Source organism: Corvus kubaryi, unplaced genomic scaffold (assembly GCF_017639235.1).
Source record: "Corvus kubaryi isolate FWS band 111438036 unplaced genomic scaffold, C.kubaryi_AGA036_p1.0 133, whole genome shotgun sequence".
Lineage (NCBI taxonomy): Eukaryota > Metazoa > Chordata > Aves > Passeriformes > Corvidae > Corvus > Corvus kubaryi.
Window position 1 is genome coordinate 12,949,456 of NW_024580667.1, and position 22,597 is coordinate 12,972,052.

At 39.5% G+C, this 22,597-nt stretch overlaps 1 protein-coding gene across 3 annotated transcripts; it reads right to left on the minus strand.

Moving 5' to 3' along the window:
- Window positions 1–545: 545 nt before the first annotated feature.
- On the minus strand, window positions 546–22,597 carry BEND2 (BEN domain containing 2). Of its 3 annotated transcripts, XM_042037166.1 has the most exons (12): window positions 22,445–22,597; window positions 15,866–16,012; window positions 14,049–14,209; window positions 12,354–12,425; window positions 12,092–12,166; window positions 11,307–11,411; window positions 8,794–9,316; window positions 7,613–7,813; window positions 6,553–6,689; window positions 5,716–5,929; window positions 4,387–4,590; window positions 546–1,802 (listed from the first exon to the last, which is right to left on the minus strand). In XM_042037166.1, the coding sequence occupies exons 1-12, from the start codon at window positions 22,455–22,457 to the stop codon at window positions 1,570–1,572; spliced, it is 2,085 nt and encodes a 694-aa protein (XP_041893100.1). In that variant the 5' UTR covers window positions 22,458–22,597; the 3' UTR covers window positions 546–1,569. The 3 variants fall into 3 exon arrangements, with proteins under 3 accessions (XP_041893100.1, XP_041893110.1, XP_041893120.1); XM_042037176.1 differs by lacking the exon at window positions 14,049–14,209; XM_042037186.1 differs by lacking the exons at window positions 14,049–14,209; window positions 22,445–22,597 and adding an exon at window positions 20,904–22,060.

Below are 22,597 nucleotides of genomic sequence, written 5' to 3' on the forward strand. Positions count from 1 at the left end.
CTCACCTTGAGTGCTGGGGGCACTTTGGGGTCACTTGGTTTGTTCAGCCTGGAGGAGACTGAGGGGAGACCTCATTGTGGTCTTCAACATCCTGATGAGGGGAAGTGGAAGGGCAGGCACTGATCTCTTCACTCTTGTGACCAGTGTCAGGACCCAAGGGAATGGCATGAAGCTGAGTCAGGGGAGGTTTAGGTTGGATATCAGGAAAAGGTTCTTCACCCACAGAATGGTTGGGCACTGGAACAGGCTCCCCAGGGAAGTGGTCACAGCACTACGCCTGACAAGAGTTCAAAAAGCATTTGGACAGTGCTCTCAGGCACATGGTATCATTTTTGGGGATGGTCCTGTACACAGTCAGGAGTCGGACTTGATGATCCTGCTATGTCCCTTGCAACTCAGCATATTTTACGATTCTGTGATTACTTCCTCTTTTGAAAACAAATGAACAAAAAAATCCCAAAGAACCTACCCAACAAAAAACCCCATTAATTTCTGTACAGGTACTACTGTTGAATTTTAACTTACAAATGAAACTGAACAAGATGTGAAATTGAATATATATGGTAATTAATTTTTATTTATTTTTAAGAGTTCAACATCCAAGTGATTTTGAAAATTAGTTTGTTAAAATTAGCTTGTTTGGTTTGTTCTTTTTTTTTAAATATATAACTTAGTGCACTAATAAATCTGAGTCTTATGTGGACAGAAAGGAAAGGCAAAGGCATGAACATTTATTATTGACAGAGAGGTGCTTTTCTGGACCTCATATGCACCTGCAACAAGGGATTTGCTGAAAATGTGAAGCCTCAGCTGCAATAACCACAAAATGGTGGAGTCCAGGATCCTGAAGAAGTATTTTCCTTAAATTTCATTAAGAAAAAACAGAACCAACCATTGGATTGTTTGTTTTGGATGGTTTTTTTGTCCTTTTTATAGAACTAAATCAGAGCAAAGCAGTATTACCAGCTGTACTTACACTGTTGTCTGCCTCTTATCCTACAAAAAAGACTGCTATAGCAGGCAAAAATGTGAGAGATCATAGGTTGGAAAAGACCTCCAAGATCATCAAGTCCAGATACAACAAGTTAACAAAATGCAATTTAAAAGATTTTTTCCTTTCTGATATTTTTGCTGAAGATATCCAATTGTCAAAGCAAATTTAATTCCTCACACATAATGAGATAATTTAGCTGGCTGTGATTCATCCTCCAAGGAGGACCACTCTTTCCTCTCCTCTTTTCCATCTGCTTCTGCTGAACTGATGCACAGTGCATCTTTTCTAATCAGATTAATCTTTCAGATTCAATGAATCATGAGAGTAAGATGCTTTTAGGAGAGAGCACATTGCAAATGCTATAGGGAACAGTGAAAATCATTTCTGAGGAGCACAAACGCTACTTATGCGAAGAGTTAGGGCTCCCAAGTCTTCTGCTAACTTTGGTCTCATGAAGTGATATTATTTAGTGCTGCTGACAACTCAGTTGAATAGGACAGCTTGATGTTACAGGCTTCTACACAGAATTAATAAAAACCTGCTAAACTAAGATTTGAGACAGCTGTTAGAGAGCTTCAACTTTTGAGATGAGAGTGTTGCTTTCCACTGGCTTTACGGAAGTGGGATTCTTTGGGGGACTCTGCCCTCAAGGGCGGCACTGCCAGGGCCCTCTGCCGGATTCCAGACGTAGCCTTTTTAAGCTCGTGTCTGAGACTGCGGATTGTGCTGTTTATGGCAGCCACGCATGCCTTCCAATCAAATCCACTTTCATTTAGATCAAAGGATGGAAAATTCTCTTGAAGAAAGTCTAAAAATAAACAAATATGTAATAGTGAGTTATCAATTATTTATGCAAGCTATATAATCTTTCTGGATCTAATTAAACTAGAACAAGTGCATGCTACCAAACCAGGACAGCTAGGCATATTACAAGCCTTGAAAAGCAAAGCAGGGCAGATACTGTTTTCCCTCTTTCTGTTAGATTTGAAAATGAGTAAAAAAAGGTCTAAGCATAAGAACAAAATATGAAAAGAAAACATGACCATGTATGTGGTCTTGATCCTTTAAGTGCTGAATAACTTCAGCTTCTAATGTGGTCAGCTAGCAAAGAAAAACCTGGGCCTCCATTTCAGAATGACCAGTATTAAGCAGGACCAAGCACTCCTTGAGCACTCTGACAACTATACTCACTAAAATTAAACACAGCAATTCAGCATAACACAGGTGTAAAGGAAACACAGGGACAGAAAAACTGCGAGAGCTCATTCCTTACGGTACTGCAAATAAGATCAGTAAACAAATACTTGAGTTTGGTAGCAATGACATGAAAAGGGTAGGACTATGGTACCTTTCACCCCTTCCATGAGTAAAATGAGTAGTTTAAAATGAGTAGCTTAAAACCAAAATTAAAATCGGTTTTTAAAGTTATTGAGGAGTGATTGTCCTTCTGAGCTGAGCTGAATTACACATTTTCTCTAAGCAAACCTCTAAAAGACTTAAATAAACACTAAAAAGGAAATCTCATCTGTAATTTCAAATCAAAGGCAATATTGCTTCTCCTTCTCTGATTAACATCTAGATTTGCCTTCACAGTAGAAAGGTATAGCTAGTAGACATTGTGTCAGCTTTGTTCTTCCATGTAACAGCAAAAATCTGAGTATCATTGTTTACAGTTAGTATTTTAACTTGTAGTTAAAAACCTAGAAACCCATTTTGCCAGAAAAACTTTCGTCTGAAGGAAGAAAATAACTTGAAATAAAAACTTGTGCTCTTGCAGTTCACTCTGCTCCAGGAGGAGAGGTAAAGGGGAGAGTAAGTGTGCCTTATGATGCTCCTGGTATAAACTATGCTGAGGAAGGATACACAAGCTGTTGGCTGAAACAGCAGCAGGCTCTTTTTACTTCCATCCCCAACAGTAAATTCAAGAATACTTGGCCTCAGAGGAACAGCACAGAACTGGAATTCCTACAAGGTCTACAGAGCCTCTGAGCATGGTCCACAAAATGGCTTTTAAAGTTACGTCTTTTCTCTCACCAAAACTGACCAATCTTTGGGACTATAGTAAGGCTATACTTAGGGACCCTTCCTGCTCTGCAGGGTAACATTCAGGGAGCTGGTGCTGCCATCCAGTCAGGCTGTGTTCAACGAAACAGGGCCAGAGACTATCCTCTGGCCCCAGAGCCAAGTGACACGGCCTGGCTGCAACCACAACACACAGGATTTGTCTCTCATCTGCTCTGTGGCCTACATGGTGTTCCTGCAGCCCTAAGACACACTTAACAGATCTTCTGAATGCTTCTTAAGCTCAAAATGTCAAGAAAGAAAATACATCTACATGCCTATATAGACATTTAAGTGGCAAAGTTTCCCAGCTAATGGTTGCCATACTGGGAATGGTTTCTGGCATGCTCTGTCCCTCAGGCTATGCCCAGACATTACCCCAGAGGGTGTGAGCCACAGCTCCATTTTATTTAGCATGAATGCTGTACCCTCAGAGGCAGTCCTTCTTCCCCAGTTCTCTCCCCCATCCCAGTGGGTGGGGCGGGGGAACAGGACACAGAGGAAGAAGGTGAGCAAGCAGCTGTGTGGTGTTTAGCTACCTGATGAGTTAAACCACAACAGTTGCTAAATTCCACTTCATAAGCTCTCCTTGCTTCCAATCTCTACATGTGGCTTTTTTGCTCCAGAGCTCAGTTATGAATTCCCTGCTTAGCCCAACTTGTCTCCCCGTAACTCTCTCAGTTCTCCTAAGCATCAAGATGGACTCTGATGTGCTCGCAGAAGGCTGTCCTTAAAGATCTGCCAACTTCCATGAGCTTCTCTCCTATTCAGAGCTGTCTCTCACAAGCTCCCATCTGAGACTTTCCCAAATATGTCAAAGTCTGCTCTCCCAAGATATAGAGCCTATATATACTTGGACCCTTCTAACTCTACTCAGGACCTCAGGGCCCACAGTTTCATAATCTCTACAGGCAATGCCACCACCAATTATCACACAACAACCCTTTTTGTGAAGGGAGCCATAACCTGCTGTACATGACATCTCTGCTTTGTGCTTCATCTACACAGCCCCTGTATCAAGAAATTATCTCTGATGTCCTCCAGAATCCTCAGGGATTGCTTCCATCTCCCACTGCATTGCCCTTTCAAGCCAATGTCATGGCAACTGACTTTTCCCATACAAACCAGGTTCATGAGCTGAAGAATTTCTTGAGCTCCTAAAATACAACTTCATCTACTTCCTCCTAATTTGTTCCACTGCTTGCAGAAATGCCTGTAAGAACAGTTTCACAGAGTAATTTCTGAAGCTCCATGCTTTGTTCACAGGATACAAAGTTAATACTCTTATTAGTTTCCCCACATTATGATTTAACAGAGATTTTCTTACTTACCTCTGAGAGCATTAATTTTATTGGAATCCAGTGGGCTCATGCCACGATCAAGACTACCATACACGTTGCTTTTCACCAGCACTTCTTCAGGGAACATATGACGAATTAGGAAGCGAGCTGACAACTCTGGCCGTGTCTTCCCCTTAGCGACATAAATGACTGAGAAAGGCAACTGAACATTGCGCCATGGGCTCCCAAGAGGTTCTAGAGAAGATGTCATGGAGGGAAGAGAGATATTTTACTCATCCAACACTGACCATGCTTCAAAGCGGCTGTATTAAATCAAAACTAACACAAAATGTTCACCCAGAAACTGCCCTCCTTACTTGGAATGACCAGACCAAAATTGTAACACTATGGCTAATGCTAATGTGAAACACATTGCAGACACATGGCCAAGCAGCCAGAAAACCCTGCGTGGTTTACAACCATGTAACAGTACTTCTGATCTGTCTTCAGCAGTGCAATCTGCACTATTAATGATTGCTTTCTAACTTGTTTTCATCTCATGCGAAAAGATGATGCTTTTCCAAGTATGTAAGTAAATAAAAGTTCTGCTATTTCAGTGGTGCTTAGATCCTGTAAGTGGAAACAGAAAAAGAGTGAATATTTTTTAACTACTTCCACCTGACTTCACTGCAAACATCAGTAAGAAAAAATGCAAGATTTTTAGTACATAGACAGGTCTGTGGGATCTGACTAACAAATCTTGGGTGCAGGAACAGAGCTGATACAGCCCCAAAGTGATCCCAATCAAATAAATTACTTCCAAGGGCAACTAAGCTCATTTTCCTTGAGGGTCTCTAAGCATCACAAGTGCTACATGGATTTTTTTCCCAATTCATTTGTATATTGCACACTTTCCTTAAAAAAAGTGAAAATATAAAGGCTGCTTTAAGATTTTTATTGCCCTAAAGAGTCAGTTTTGCAGAAAGGTGTGCTTTTTCTTCTGAAATTGCAATACCATTCATTAGCTATTCTGAGCTAGATTGCTTGTTTAAGGCAGAATATCTACCAAATAAAAGAAAAAAGCCAGGGCAACTGAATGGAGTAACTGAAGCTGAACTTCCCAATGTGAGAGTGGATATGCATTGTGGGTCACTGGTAAATGCAAACACAAATTCTGTTAGCCAGATATAACGTTCTTGTTCATTCTCAAAAAGACTTACTATGTATACACCAAGTGACTGCCTCAAGAGAAAAAGAGGAGTCACATAGTTCAGAAAATCCCTTTACTATACAATTATACCTACAGTAGCATCTTCTGCCTCTCACTGACCATTTAAAATGTAACAAGCAATTCCAGGAAACAGAAATTTCTTAGTTTACCCATTGGTTCCAAACACTGTTGTTTCTTGACCGAAGATATGTGGAAAGCTTCTGGAAACTTATCCAGTCCTGAATTCTGCAATGTGTCAGTTGTGGAGCCAGTCATTTTCTGAGAGTTTTGAGAATTGTCTCCACTATCTTCTTTATAATTTAAATCTACCCAATGAGATGTATCAGGAGCATCAGTCACTTCTTCTTTTCCCTCAGCTGTCTCCTGAAACATTAAATGAGGTTAGTACATGCAGCACTGAGAGAAGCCTACCAGTTTTCTAATTAGTGTTCCAGCTTACTTCACATTTAGCATAAATTAGATTTCAGATATTTACAATATAGTTATGACTGAATTTCTATCATGAAAACTACAGGTGGAACAGTTAGTAAGTATTGAAAGATGTGCACAGAGCATTTTAGAAGCAGAGGTAAATGGAGTTTGAGGTGTTTTGGGAGTGATGTTTCAGTCAATATAAAACTGAAATGCATGGCTGGATATACCTGAAAAAAAAAAGCAGGTGAAAACAAGTGCTACCAGCTACTTGTTTAAGCTCTCAATCAAATTTGACACTACTTCTGGGCAATGTTTGCAGTGCTTTCCTTTTAGTATCCTATGCCTGAACATATCTTAACTGAACTTTGGACACAGGAGCAGGAAGAGGCAGACCAAGAGAAAGGCATATTCCAGTATTCCCAACATGGAACCAGTGCTGCAGTCAGCAGGCCTGCTCTGAGCAATGCAGAGACAGAATCCAAGGAATTTCCAGTTACAGCACTTGTACCATGAGGAGGTCAAATAATTCATCTGAGAAAAAAGCACAAACTTAATACTTAATAAATGATCACCTTCGGCGAACTTGCTGAGTTTGCTTTGGTTTCAGAGCGTAAACAGCGGATCATAGCATTGACATTTGTGATACAGGTCTTCCAGTCTTTTCCATGCTCGCTCAAATCATAGGTTGGAAAGTTGGTTGCAAGAAACTCTACATATAAAATACACAAAATGCTTTAAGCTTCATGACAAGGGCCAGTATTTAGAAGTATCCTAATTTAGAAACAGAGAGAAAGCTAACTAATGCTTCATGTTTCCTGTTCTCCATTTACAAGCTTCAGACTTCCATTGAAAAATAAAGATAATAAACTTATATTTTGAAACTAAGAAGCACTATGAATTCAAGATGTTCTGTGATACTTTTTGAGATGTTGTGAATAATGCTTTTATTATATTAAACATTTCCTGCTAGAATTAGAGGAAATGCATGATTTATCGCACTAACTTAAAAAAAAACTCCAAAACCACCACCACCCCTGTAAAAGAACAGAGACAGGGTAATGCTGTTGCTGCAACTATTTCACATGGTTTATATAATCACACTCAATTTTAACCCTTTAATACGTACGTGCCATGGGATCTGTGTAAATGACTTGACATTTATAAAAAAAAGCCCCCTCCATCTTCACCATTTCTCAATCAAGAGAATCGCACATAAGAATGTTTCAAAAACACCAGTTAATGTTTGTCCCACGTATACCATGGCCATAAACCAACCCAAATCAACCAAACAGAAAATCACTGACAAAATCCATGGCACACACAAACACAAAATAAACCGCAATTAAAAATTCAGAGATAGCAAGCATGAGTGATGAACATGTTGTACATAAAACTAGAAGAAACTGGAATTGTTTTATCCACATTGAAGAAAAATGAACATTGATTATTACAAAGCAGGACTTTCAAAACAAAAAGATATTGTACAGTGGAGCACATCCACTATGGCATTTATGTGTTCATCAGCTGTCAGACAATGATTAGCCAGAAACATACAGAAAAGGGCTCCTCATAAGTTCAAAACTTCGTTAAGCATGAAAGAAGTAAAACTGTGCATTTTGAAAGGTAACGTACCTCTTATTGCAGCAATTTTGTTTGGGTCCAATGTCCTGCGCCCTCGTGCACTTGCTCCCATAATGCTGCACAATAAAGTCTTCTTGGGGAACAAGACACGAACCAAGTGGCGCGCTGCATACTTGGGTTTAGTCTTTTGCTGAGCCTTCAACAAATGGTTTCCAAGAACTTTTACATTTCTTGCTGGGTCACCAACAAACTCTTTTGTAAAACATAAACATTCAAAGAAAAATATTTAAAATCTCAAGCAAGTTGTTAGAACATTTTTTCAAACTCTTTCTCTTGACTTTCAGAGTATGTTCTCTACTACAGTTAATTCTACTATGTATTACTGCTCATCTTTGCTCTTACAAAAGCAGCTTTAAATTGGAATGGTAGCAGAAGTGTATTTTTGATTCACATTAACCACCAATATAACTAAGTGAAATCAAAACACCCAAGAAAATACATTAAACAGCCAATTGTCCACAATGTTCACACTGGCCTATTTTACATGTGCAGATACCATGTATGTTTTCAAGACACTGACTCGTGAAGAGTGGCATATCCATACATAGAACTGCTAAATCACAGATTGTTCACAAATTTTTAGATAGACAGCTGAGTATTTCATCTACTATTCATGCCGCTCTTCAGCTGTACAAACTTACTTTTTAGGCCAAAAGCAATGAAAAAGTCATAGCTCAGCCTTGCACATAACTTGGGGCATTTACACTTTAAGAAGACATTAGTTTTTAATACATGGTGCTATGTTATATGTGTATCTTTATTATAATGCAAAGATCTATAGAATTCTTCTTTTCCTATGGAATGAAGTATTTTGAAAGAAAGCAAACACTGCAGGCTTTGAGTATAGAAAGGATTTTTCATGGATAAAATCCCCCACAAGAAGAAAACAGGTATTTCCTTCACACAGATCAGGTAAGCTGCTTTCTTAAAACATGCACACAGGTATATGACTCACTTAGCTTTTGTGGCAATCTCTTTTTCCTCCTCCAACACATGGATAGCATGCACACATTGCTTGTGAATTATACACAGGTTAAAAAAGGTTACATTACGAGAGAAAAAGAGCCTAGAGTTAAAAGAATCCAAAGCACCTACTGTAAATCAAAGTTTGTGGTAGTACCAGCCATTTCTTTTAGCTTTTGTTTCTGACTATTTCTCGCAAAGGAACTCACCAAAGTTAGGATTGATGAAGACTGAAGAAGATGGTAGTTCTTCACTAATATTCACATCCTCAGATGTATTTCTGTAGTTCAACTCCACAGCATTATTTTCATTACTGGGCTCAGATGGTGCTGGTATTGATGGGGATGCCACTGGTGAAGATGCAAAGTTGACAGTACTTTCCACAATACTGGGAGCAAGATTTGATTGTGGTGAAAGGTCAGGCAATCCATTAGTTGCTGTGTATGATGAATGCAATGAATGTGTAGAAACTATAGTGGGGAGTGGTGGGCTCTCCCTTCCAACAGGCTGCTCAGGCTGCTGAGATTCAAGCTGGAAGCTCTGCTGGGCATGTTTCACTTTGGAATTCACTTGAACGTGGCCATTTTGTAAAGCAACCCTTACAACTGGGCTATGCCCTCCCTGGCCTGATGAAGAAAGATGAAGACTTAAATCCCTTTCCATGTGTTTTTGTACTCTTATTTTTCCTGGGTGTAGATGACTGGAACTTCTGTATTTAAATCCAACTGGTTTCTGCAAACGTAATTCAAAAAAACAATTAAAAGGTTAAATTAGACATAGATTAATTTTGGTTTGGTTTTTTTTAACAAACCAGGAAAACCAGATTTTAGTAATTATACTATTGACCGCACACTCTTCCTTGAAGTAGTCTCTGTCACTTACTTAGAGTTATCAGGTTTTAGCCTTCCCTCTACTTTCTTCTATTCTCACTTGTAATTGCAACACTACGAATTTATCTTGTCAGCTTCAGTGTGTCTCAAATTTTTTCCACCTGGGGTGGTGGCAAAATTACTTTCTAGAGCTTGATAAAAAATTAAATAGGCAAAATAAAAATTAAATTTTTTCAGTCATTGACCCAGTCGTTGGCTGATGAATTTTCAAGGAATGTATCCACTGCCAAGCTAGCTTCCTTTCAAACAAGAAAACACCCAAACACTTTCTCTTCTTTCACTTGTTAGCTGAAAAATTAAACATTCAGATCTCATCTACAATGAAGATTCCAAAGAGCCTGAGACAGACAAACTGAGAGATGGGCTACGTTTTCCGTCACTTCAAGTACTTTTAATAAAAACCATACAGCATGCATTCTAGTTCAAAGCACAAGTCACTGAGCAGAAACCACCAAATGTAGATGAGATGTGGATTTTTCTTATTTTGTTTTATTTTTGGTGGTTTTGTTTGTTTGTTTTTTAGAGAAATCTCATTATAGTTCACCCTTGTAGTTTCAAAAAACCTATGATCTTAAGGAAGTCTTATGTCTCTGACAGCCTGTCTGTTTCCCCAGGTTTGGAGATCACCTAATAAAACCAAGTACCTTTACCAAGAACCATTCCATTAGCCCTTCACAAGGACAGCAACGGTACAGCTATAAAAAAACCCAACAGCATTCCTGATGGTTTTAAATGGCAGAACCTAAGAAAATAGCTGGCAGGTTGCATCTTACACTTTATAGGGATAAAAACCTTCGGGGGGGCCGGGGGGCCAAAGGCCAAAAAAAAAAAGCGGTGCAGGTCACTTTTAACCCAAAAATCTAAACATTAAAGCAGCTGCCATCCCACAATATCAGAGGGGAGGGTAAAAGCACAGGGTTCATTTGTAGGTGACAAGATCAGTTTATTCCCTGAAACTTGTGGTTTTCCATGTGTGGACAGCACAAGCTTGGAGTTGAAAACAAAAACACATGCCAGATAAAACCTAGTATCCCACTGATATCTGACAGATGTGAGAAATTCAGCTTCATCCACCCTTAAAGCAAATGGCCTTACTGTTGTCTTGACATCTCCTGACAGTAGAATCATCTCTGCCACATTAAAAGCTTGGCAACGTTGTTGACAAAAAAGTCATTATGGATTTTATGATCTTTTTCAAAAATCATCTGTTATGTTTTCCTTTTAAAGATCAATGTTAGAAGTACTAATATTGTGTCTCCTTAGGTAACAGTAGATTGACCATTTAGGAACAAAATGAATACTGTGTACTCAATATCAAACCTTGTTAAAAATGTTTAAAAGGGAGTTTTCATTAAGAAAAATAATAAATTTTATACTGTAATGGATATGACAACATACTGCTGAGATCTAAAATTCAGTAAGTCAATTGAACCAACCTGACTGGTGCTTAAATTCTCTTCTAACTGCAGAACCCAATGAGACAACACATCACATATTGCAAAGGTGCAACAGCAAGATACTGAAGTTTAAGATGCACCTACACAATTCACTTCTGTTCATGCCAATACAAATAGAATTTTACAGCATCTATCACAGCATCCTGAATTTGATGGGGGTCACTGCCAATCTGTGGCCACCAGTCAATAACAACACAGGAGACCAAAGCTGGCACATAGTCAGAAATCTCAAGTAATTGAATTGAAATAGATTCTAAGTCTACTAATTTGCTACTAATTTTAATCTTGCTGAAAGGATTGGGTTTTTTTAAATAAGCATCAGAGGAAATGAGAGAATTAAGTCAAAAATAAATGCCTTAGGTCTTTAATACTCACAGGTTTGAGCAACAATGGCTTTATACGAGTATGCTGCATTTCCGAGACCTTACGATGAAGCAGATCAAATTTTTTATCCAACTTCTGAATGGCATCATACATGGCCTGTCAACAAACATAAGACTGAAAACAGTACTGTTTCACAAGAACCCAACCTAAACCTGAAGAAACCAAGAAAGTTCAATTAAAAGCTGAACTCCCTCCCTAAAACATAGCCAACCTCCTTCCACAGCACTGCTGAATGCTTAAGGAGACTTACATGACATTAACACTTGGCTACAAGCCACTTACAAATTGACTTCCATTAAGCATGTCCTGAATGACTCAAGTCACACAAGTGCTCACCTGAACAAATATGGGATGCTTTTAATTTTTAGTGCATCTATTTTCAATTTTTCCAGTTGCTGCTTCAGAAATCAAAAGGAAAGAACTCACAAAAACAACACTATCAGAAGTTTTGGCACACCTTTGGCAAGCAACATGTACTTTCAATAGCTGGGTGTGTATCACCGCCATATCTCTCCTGTTACTGTGAAGTTCCTCCCAATAACGAACTCTACATTTTGTATTAAAGCTTTTAACATTTGAATAGTATTCTCATGAAAAGTTCAGAGAATATGAAGGAGATTAGTTTTAATTTGAAAATATTGTAGTTATGTGGGCAACTAACAAGCAAACAACTGGAAAGGATCAAGTCACTGGTTGTCAAGTTTATAACACAACTCTTCCTGAAGTTTAACTAAAATTGTTTAAATGTCATTTCAGATATAAAAGTAAAAAAATACCTGGCAATAACTGAGGATCTCCATAAGAGGATTCTCCTGATATCCAGTATAGGAAGCTTCAGATAAAATGCTCTCCTTTTTCATTAAAATAATAATATATTAAAAAAAAAAAAGAGTGTAAGGTACTAATATATACACAGACTTAGGATATCACATTAAGCAAGTAAATCCCAACTTCAAATCTCTCATGTTACTTCAGCCTACCCAAAACACGCATCCCCAAAGCAGCTTTTCCAAGTCAAACAAAAGAAAATTAACTTACACATTCATAGTCTGGTTCATACTCATAAATTATACTGTCACTATCTTCATATTCTTCTTCCCTGGTTCTCATCTGGGAAATAACATAAAGAACATTCAATGTTTTGAAAAATTAAAATAATTCTCCTACAAATCCAACTTGAACACTTTCGGTTGTAGCTGTAATTCCCTCCTTTGTCTACAAGAGGGCCCCAGAAAACACGATTTGACACAGTCATCTTATTAATGTACTGGTGTGTTCAGGAAACTTTCCTGTCTGACCATGCAGGAGACACTCTGGTGGTCACCCAGAGACTGTAACTGCTGGGACTGAAGCCCCTTTGCAGTGGGTGGGTCAGGTGCGCTGCTTGACTCCCTACACACTCTACTTTCACAGTCAGACAAGGTTTCCTTACCAGTTTGACCCTGGGTTTGCCATAGCAGAGTCTCAGAACTCTGGTTTCTTCAAGTAATTTTAGCAGCGTACAGGAAGAGAATATATATATATAATAACATGCATTTTTATTTGCTTATTCTAAGGCAGAACTTCCTCATCTAACTACATGTACTATACAGCCAAGCTTATGCAATCACAGAATCACTTACATTGGAAAAGACCTCTGAGTCCAAATTATGAGAATTCAGTGGGTATAACTGAAAGCAGAAGCTGTACAAATTTCTGGGACAGGCAATTTTCTCACCGCTTGAAAACTGCTTTCAGCCGGGAAGAACGGCGCCACCAGCTGGACAATCCTGGCATTTTCCTTGTACTGGATGGATGCTGATCCCATCCACCATACACCACGGATTTAATGCGTCTGCTTTGGTTTTTTTCCCTTTTAAATTTTATTTTTTTAACCAATCAGGTTTTATTTTAGAAAAGGCAGTCTGGGGGTGGTAGGTGATGCTTTTGTTTTGATTACAACAGGCAGAATACAATGACTGGCAAAATTATGGATATTATGCTGGGAGTTACTGAAAAACACCTGAAGAACAACAGAGTCATCAGTCACAGCCAGAAGGGCTTCAGGAGGGTAAAGTCCTGCTTGTCAAAGTTAATTTCCTTTTATGACAAGCTGACCCACCTGGCTGCTCAAGGGAAGTCAGTTGATGTAATCTGTTTGGATTTCAGTGAAGCTTTTGATACTGTCTCTCACAGGATTCTTCTGGACAAGATGCCCAGCACACAGCTGGATAAACACATCATGGGATGGGTGAGCAACTGGCTTGTGGGTCAGGCACAAGGGTTACAGTGAATGGGGTGACATCAGACCGGGGACCTGTCACTAGTGAGATTCTGCAAGACTCCATCCTTGGCCCTGTGTTCTTCAACATCTTCATAAACGATGTGGACACAGGATTGGAAAGCATACTGAATATTTTGATGACACTAAATTGGGAGGAGCTGTTGACTCCCTTGAAGGCAGAGAGGCCCCAAAGAGAGATCTGAACAAATCAGAGGCTGGGCAACCACCAGCTGTATGAAGTTTAACAAGGACAGTGCTGGATTCTGCACCTGGGATAGGGCAACTCTGGGTGTACAGACAGACTGCAGAGTAGGAGGCTCAAGACTTGCTAGAAGCATCCACGCAGGGATACCCTACTTGTCTTCAGTGGGATGCCATCAAATCATCACACAACAGTGAAAGAAAAATGATATTCCAAATAACATTGAAACTGGCCTCAAAACAAAGGGCTACTGTTTGGTGAAACATACCACATTGTGTTCCACTACAGCAGGAGAAAGTCGTTTTCTTTTATTACGCAAAAACACAAAATCCATTTTTTCAGGGCTGTGACCATTTCCTCTCTGCATCATTGCAGAATGGCTCATTTGTGAGGCCGTTTGATCAGCAAGCACTGGCAAGCCTTCGCTTCCTGGGAAAGTGAAGCGAACGCAAAGCACATCAGCAAGTTTCCCACTGCATTAAACATTTCACTACAGTAAAAACAGGCACAGTCACCCTTTTTTTTAAACTTTCAGACTGCTTGATTATTTGAAATTAGTTTACCAGCATTATTATCAAACAGTTATTTATCCAATTAATTTAGATCAGAAATGATAAATTCAATTTCATATTGTTTTTTTCAAACACAATGGTATTAAAAAAGGCAACAGTAAAAGTAATACTGACTGTGAGCATAAATGGCTAAGAAAAAAACAAAATAAAAGATGTTCTGCAGCATGCATGGAGAAATAAAGACCTAGATCTCTATCTGCGTGATGTTGAGCTTGCTCTGACAGCTTCGTATTGTAGGCAAGGCTACAACACAAAAGTAGAAGAAACTAGTTTGGACAGACAGAACGAGATCTGAAGGAAAGGCACTGCTCTACAAGATACCAGTCTAAGATGGTGGTTGAATAAAAACAAGCAGAGACAATTTCAGTTCAAAGTTCAATAGTTACATTTGAGATAAACTTGTGGTGTGTTTCACTCATATATCTCACTATACTTGGTTTTAACTAGACAATATCTAATGCCAATACACCCCCAGATAACAAAACCATCTTTTACCTTTTAAGAAACAACTGCACTCATCATGATTAATTTATTAATACTGAAATAACTACTCATGTCTTAAAATCATGGTCAGCAACTCTCTATGACAGCTTCTAGGGCAGAAGTTTTAATTTTGGTGGGTTTTTTTGTTTATTTTTAGTATCAGAGACAAAACCCAAAGTAAACCATCCAAACCATCCTCACCATCCTCCACTCCCAAATTTGTTTCTAGTCATAAACATACAAAAAATCACAGAATACTCTGTTGTCAAATAGAAGACCAAAAAGACTAAAGGCTCTCAGAAGCACCCAACAAATCTAAGAAACAGATATAACTTGTGTCTGTGAAGAGAAATACTGATGGGATTCTCTATAGAGTTAACTGGTTGAATTTAAAAAAAAAAAAAATCCCCCAAACTAGAAAGTGCCCTCCCTTAGTTACAGTCATTTTCCTCACTGACTTGCTAATACTGCTCCTGGCCTTACTAAATGCTTGTAACAGCTGTGAAGAATTTTTGTCTGGGCCAGTGAAGCATTGGGTAAGATTTCTTGAGAGACTTTGATCTTGCATGTTAATATAAATACAGTGAATTACAGACAACCACAATGGCTACTTACAGCTAATAATTTATCACCCTCAACAACCATCTTGCTATCATCACACATCAGTATCTCCAGTACTAAGTTACACTGGACAGGTTATTTAAAAACCTAATTTTTTAGGCTAGGTTCTTTCATGACATTTATTTTCCAAATTGCTTCCTAATTAATTCCTTTCCAAGTAAGTAAAAAGCTGTCTTTTTAAAACATAATATTTTAGTGAACTCACTATTTATAAAGACTTCTAAAGTAATAACTAAAAGGCACCTCTCTTTAAAGGCACTGCAAAGCAATTTCTAAAAAGTAGCTTTCTAATAAAACATGTTTTAAAGATACGGGTACCACAGAGAGCACTGAATACCAAAGCACTGAACATATGGCATTAAAACTAGCCATTAACTATCAGATGACAATAAAAATGAACTGTAATTACCATAGGCAAGTTGACCCATGTGGTGAACAGCACTGTTTGCTTCAGAGTTTTGTTGCACTGGCATGCAGCTTTGTGTGGACAGTCCATTTTCTCCATGGTCCATAATCACTGCTTCATCCTCTTCCTCAGTCTTCACACACAAATAATCTAGCAGATGCAGAAGGAGAAACAGGTAAGACTACAGGCCAGTCTGCATAGCAGATGACAGCTGTAGTGCCTGTATCACATCTCGCATTATCTCAATTGTACCTCAGGCTACTAAAAATTCAGCCTCACCTCAGCATCTAAATGCAAAGCCACTTAAACACAGACACTGAGGTTTTAACACACACTAGAATGGAAGCAGCTTACTGTTCCTTAGTTGGTGGGATTTCTGAAACTGTTCAGTACCCAGTTCTCCCTAAAGTGACCAGCTTCAACAGGAACAGTTATAAGCCAGTAACAAGCACTTCTACAAACTCCAGTTTACATATTCAAGCATATGAAAAAAAGTAGTAATTTGATCTTGAAATTTTACTTTCATAATTAAGACTTGCTTAATACATTCGAAAAAAATCAGCCTACAAATCTTAATGGTATACTTGGCATTCAGATCAACCCAAACATTGGCTCCCAATGCAATACTGTGCAGAAACACTGAATGGCAAATTTCCAGTACAGATTTTTTCCAATTAAACACACTACATCAAGAGGAAAATGTCCTGGTTTTGGAATAACTGTATTACAGTTATTATTGCTAGATCCAGTGTTTTTGACAAGGTCGGGAAGGGAGTGGAATTTATTTTTGATGAAACAAATTAATGGAAGGAACCATATAAAGTTAGGAAATCAAACTGAAACTCAGCCAGCACACACGCATAATGACACTCTAACTATGCGTAACACAGGCTGTATTTTCCACAGGGTCTCTGCCCTGTTCAGTGCACAGGACGGACTGAGCTCCAAGAATGAATCACAACTCTATGAGTGGAACAGCAGTTTGGGTCTCTACTTTCACATAACCAATTCACTCCAAATCCTGCTCTCTTCCAATTTCTCGAAGAGATCAAAAGGTAGGAATGAAGTTTAATTCCACATGTCATTCAGTTTTCCCTCTGGCCAATACTCCCATCTAATTCAAAAGACATAATACAGCAGGGTTTGGATTTGGCTGTCACCTGATTAAGAAACTGATGGTCTGTTCAGAAACACCCATCAACTGCCACACAGTCAAGAGCTTTGTTTACAGCTGTAAACAAAGCCAAAAAGCTACCTGAGGCAGAGCTGACCTGTACAAAGGAGTTTAGCTGAGGACACACACCAGGATATGCTGCTTAGGCTGCCATTAAGAAAACAGTTCCTGGCCAGTTTTCATCAGCTGTATAGAATTAAACAATAGGCTTACTCATGAACTTAATTTAGGTCCAGCTTTTAGCAAAACACTTCAGTAATATTCACTGACTGAAGTTCATTGCAAGCTAACGTGAGTTATTAGCATGCGCTGAATTATTTAACTGTCTCACAGGCACACATTTTTTTGTTGACAATCATTTCGTATTCTACCTACTTTGGGAGAGAATTAACAAAGAGTTGGTAAAAGTGCATCTGCATCGAAGCAGGAGGGATGAGAATCCTCTCTGCCAATTTCCCCAACCAGGATGCCAGATTAATGCATGGTCTGACAAATGCCCTATTTACAGCTGGGCCTCTGCTGTCCTGCAGTCCTCTTTCTATCCCTAATTAGATAACGCAATACAAATTGTATGTTATTTATGCCACCCTAAAAAGCACAGAATTTACCTGTATATTCATAATCTTTGCCACAGATCTCATGCCTCACTCAAGTAACGCAAGCAAAACAACACTACCTGATCAGCAACTACGTCACTCAAATCTGCGGCAGACAGAGTGATGAGTATAGAAGAGCGAAGATTCTGTGGAACCAGCATGTAGCAAAGATATAGCAATGTCAGAGCAGCTTGATCTGGACTAGAGGAAGGCCAGTATGATCAGAAGTTAGGAGAGATTCTACAAGTGGTTGATACTGAAATCAAAGCTCAGTCTTCCATACCCTCTACCACCCTCCCTTAAATAAGTTTCAAAATCAGAATTTCAACAGTGCAGTGGACTCTGGGCAGAAAGTGTTTCCAAAGCTTGTAGCTACAGCAACTCACAGCTGGAGAATAAACATAAACCAAAGAAGAAAATGCAGAAAGGAAAACCACCTCAATTAAAAAAACCCCAAACCTACAACACATTTCTACAATGATGTGGAAGCAATGCAGCAACAAGCAGTAGAGCCTCTCATTTAACCTCTCAAATGATGGCAAGGATTCTCCTCATCCCCTGGCCTTTAAATTTCCATCACCCTTTGCTGAATGTGGCTGCTTTCACACATGGAAAGGAAATTATTCTCTCCTCAGAACAGCATTTTCACATGGACAGTCAAGAAACTTGGAGATTAGAATACACCACCCATTTCCATGAAGGCTTATTAGTATGACCAGTCACACTGCAACCATAAGGAAAGCAGCTCCAAGAAAGTAGACTGACTTGCTTTATACCAACCACTTCCTCCTTTCCTTAATGCATTCTAGTTGCCTGGCTTCTAAAGTCAGTACACAAATTTAAATGCCTTTGCTGTAGATTGACTACAATCATCAGCAAGAGGAATATATATGTGATCAAAAATATTTTGTCTATAAGACTGTTGAGGATTACCTGAAGTTTACTTGTAGAATATTAGAACATAGAACATTATTCACACCTTCACAAACTTGTGACAAGAAAAAATTCCAGCTATTTACCCATAATCTGAAAGACATTACACCTTAGTCCTCTAAGAAATTCTAGATATTTCTGACACTTCTTTAAAGTGCTAGGAATAGAGAATACTACCATACATATATAGCACCAAACAGTATGAAATACAACTCTGACTCTCAGGTAGAAACCACAAACTGCCAAATTCGATGGATTAATTTGTGCTCCTGAAAAAAAAAAATGAAGCCATCTACATCTTCTGACTTCGACGAAGATGCAACTGCATTTCTTGTGCCAAGTTAGTAATTTATATACATTAACTCACTCCACTGACAGAAAATTTCATGACATAGATATTTAGACATTTTCGGTAAGTCTTGAAAGGAAATTATAAATTTAAAAAGTGTGACTAAGAAAATATTTTAGGTTAACATATTTCAAACAAGGCTTTTACTGTGAAGTGGATTACACGTTAGTAAGACTTATTAAATAGGCTGATTTATCCCATCATTGGATCAAGTTATCAGCTTAGGAGAACTCCAAATTTTTATTTGAAGGCTGAAGTAACAGTCATCTAAAATTAGAAAACATAACCAAACTAATTTCCTTTTCAGACCCGCTGCATACTCTGAGTTATATGACATAGGCTATGACTTAGTATTTTCAGTAAGACAGTAGGATATGCTAAAAGCTTCAAGTTCATAAAAAATGTGTATTGTACATTTTGAAAGACATTTATAGACACAGCAGTAGAGTGATATGACCATATTAAAAAGCCAAGATTGGAGGTGATCTTTTTAACTTCTAAGATGTTTATGTTAATCATTTAGAATTCTTTCATCAGGAGATTGTCTTCACTTCTGCACAAAATCATCAGGTAACAGGTGCTTGAGAAATGTTAAAGGCACTTACACCTGAATTATTTGCACCCAAAAATGTACAACTCTGTGTCTAATCCTGTACTATATTAAATTACAGCCTTTTATGCAGCACTGTGAAGCCAAGCATCACCAAGAGTTTATATCCACTAACCAACAGGAAGATATATTTAAAAGTAATTGGGACTTGAAACATTTCCTCCCTTCTTTGGAAATCCTGTCATTTGATCAACATACTGCAACGTAGGTAAAAAGCGTATCTTTTTACTACCACTCTGTCACCTATCCCCAAATAATCCAAGCACTGCTGAAAAGAGCTGAAAGCAAAAAGAAAAATACGAAATCTAGGAATAAAAGATGAATACAACCAAACTACAATATAAACTGGGGCACACACAGACCCTGACCACCAAAGATAGGACACTGACCAGCCACAGACAAATCAATTGTTTTCTCTAAAATAATTTAAAGATGGAAAGATATTGATATTAAACATCAAGAAACACTAAAACCAAAAAAACCAAACAACAACTCTTTCAAAGACAGAGTTAAAAAGAGAAACATTAAAGCCCAAAAAAACCCTGTAGCAGCTATGAACTACATACCAAAACAAATCAAGCAAAGCAACACCACCCAAATAAATAAAGAATTTATCTGGGTTGAAACTAAGCCACAAAAGGATACAGCTAGGCTTAATTTGAATCACTGTTAGATCCTGCGCTATTTATGGCGTGACACTTGCACTAAAATACACAGAAATGTGAACTAACACAAGGGAGAGCCCAAGGACACCAGTGCTTTTCAGGTTTAGTATCATCCCATCACAACTCTAAGTAATCATTTGCCTATTAACTCAATCTCGCTGCAAACATAACTGAGAGTTTGAAGCACATTTCTGCATCCTACGATAATGGGAGCTACAAGCACAGAAATACAACCAGATCTGATACTTCAGCTGAAGTCTGAAGATAACAGACTTTTTTTCTTACCCCAAGTAGTTTCTATTAAAATACATCACATAAGCCAGTGGAATAAGGAAGTACTTGTACTGAATCCGACATTACCCGATGAATGCTCTCACTTGTTGCACAAACACAAATGTAAGTGACTATCAAGTATAGAATGGTAAAGTGAGGTTGATGAGAGAGATGGCTGAAAGCAATTAGTACTAAATCGTACCTCAACCAGTACTGCAGAGTTCCTGGAAGGCTTCTTGCAAAATCACTAAAAACTTTTCACAGAAACCTAGTGGGTTTTCTTCATTTTCTAAGAGTTTGGTTAGACACGCCTCTGTATTTCCACAAACATGATCTCAACACTCCCAGGTGCAACATCCAGCCATGGAAGCTCTGTGTAAGTCAAAGTGGATTTTATAAAGATGTTTAAATACGGCACTCAGAAAAAAAAGTAGCGCTCACCTGAAGTCACATCCTCGAATTTAGCACACTTCTGATGATTTTTTTTTTTTTTGTCTAGATATGCTGTCAGGAATCAGAGACACCAGAATACTCTACCAGAGATAAAATGCTTAACAACAGTGTCTGAACACTGAAACAGTTAATCTAGAATGCTGTTGTCAGAATTTGCAACCAACTAAGACAACAGAAACTAATGTTAAGCTCAGACAAACTAATTACTACGGAAAGAAGTAAAATAATAAAAGAGGCTTCCTGTGCCCTTATAGATCATATTTGGATCACCGAGATGATAAAACCACTCAAAGTCAAGGTAAAACCACTCTCACACAAAGACCTCTGGTGTTTATTAAGACTGGAACTCATACTGCACCTTTTGATTGAACAATATTATTAATGGCATATCTTTCCTACTGCCAGGGATTAGTACAGGCTAAGTATTTGCTAGGATTACTGAGTTACAGAAAAAGCCAATCAGGAGACCAGAGAACTGACGACAAAAGAGAAAGACCAACAAACACATCACTGTGTATGTTTATTTAATAAGGATTATATCAGGGTGTCATAGATTAGCTCCCACCCTCCTACATCTCAGTCCTACCCCTTTAATTCATGTTGACGCTTGTAGAACTGCACAGTGAACTGGCTATTTCTTAATCAGAAAAGTTCCTTAACAGTGAAGTCATACACGGAGATTAGCATCTGAGCAAGACACAACCGGAACTTCTTTAGAGAGTAGCTCTGTGACAGCAACAAGCTAAACGAGAATAAACTAATCTGAGTCTGTATAAACGTCACGCCTCTGGAGGGCAAGGTGAAGCACGTTAATTGGCAGAAACAGACCTATTTGGGTCCAAAGTAAAAGTGTCTGAAGTCTAAGACACCTAAGTTGTGCTATGCACTGTGTCTTCTGATAGAGAAATCATTAGGTCAGGCCTCTCACTTTAGGAGCACCATTCATTTCTCCCTTACTCAGTTTTTGTATCCGAGTAACTGCAGCGCTGAGGGAACCTGTCAGAGCTGAGACCCTGCTGTTCCACGGCAAAGTCTCCCCAACATTTTGCCACTATGTTCACCCGCCATTTGACGACTATGGAAAGCAAAAGCTTTCCGCTATCAACACTGGAACTGAGGCAACCAAGCTGTAGCTGGGCCACACTACTTCTGAGGAGTAACTTCCGCTAGTCCTGCCTCGGGAACACACACTGCCGGGCAGGGCCCCCGCGGCGCGCTGGGCCCGCACGCTCTGGGGGGGCGAAGAGGCGCAGCCCCGCCCGCCATCAGCCGCGCCGGCCGCACCCCCGCGGCGCGAGCCCCCGCCGGCGCTGACGCGGCGGCGACGGGCAGGAGCAGCAGCCAATGGCAGCGCCGGCCGCGCGGGAACGGGCGAATAGCGACGGGCGCGGTGGGCGTGGCCCGGCCGGCTCGGCAGCGGGCGTTGGGGCTGTTGCGAACGATGAGGGAGCGTTCCCCGCGCTCCGGCGGCGCCGCGTCCCGCCCGCTTCCCTCGGCGGGCGAGCCGGCCGGCCGGCCACGACCCTTACCCTCCTCGGACATGGCTTGCTGGGGCGGCTGAGCGCGGGGTCCTCCTCCGGCGGGCCGGGCGGCGGAGCGAGCCGGGGCTCGGGCACGGGCAGGTGTGGCCGGAATGCGGCGTTGCAAACGGAAGCGGTTCGTCCGACGTGAGCAAGAAACTG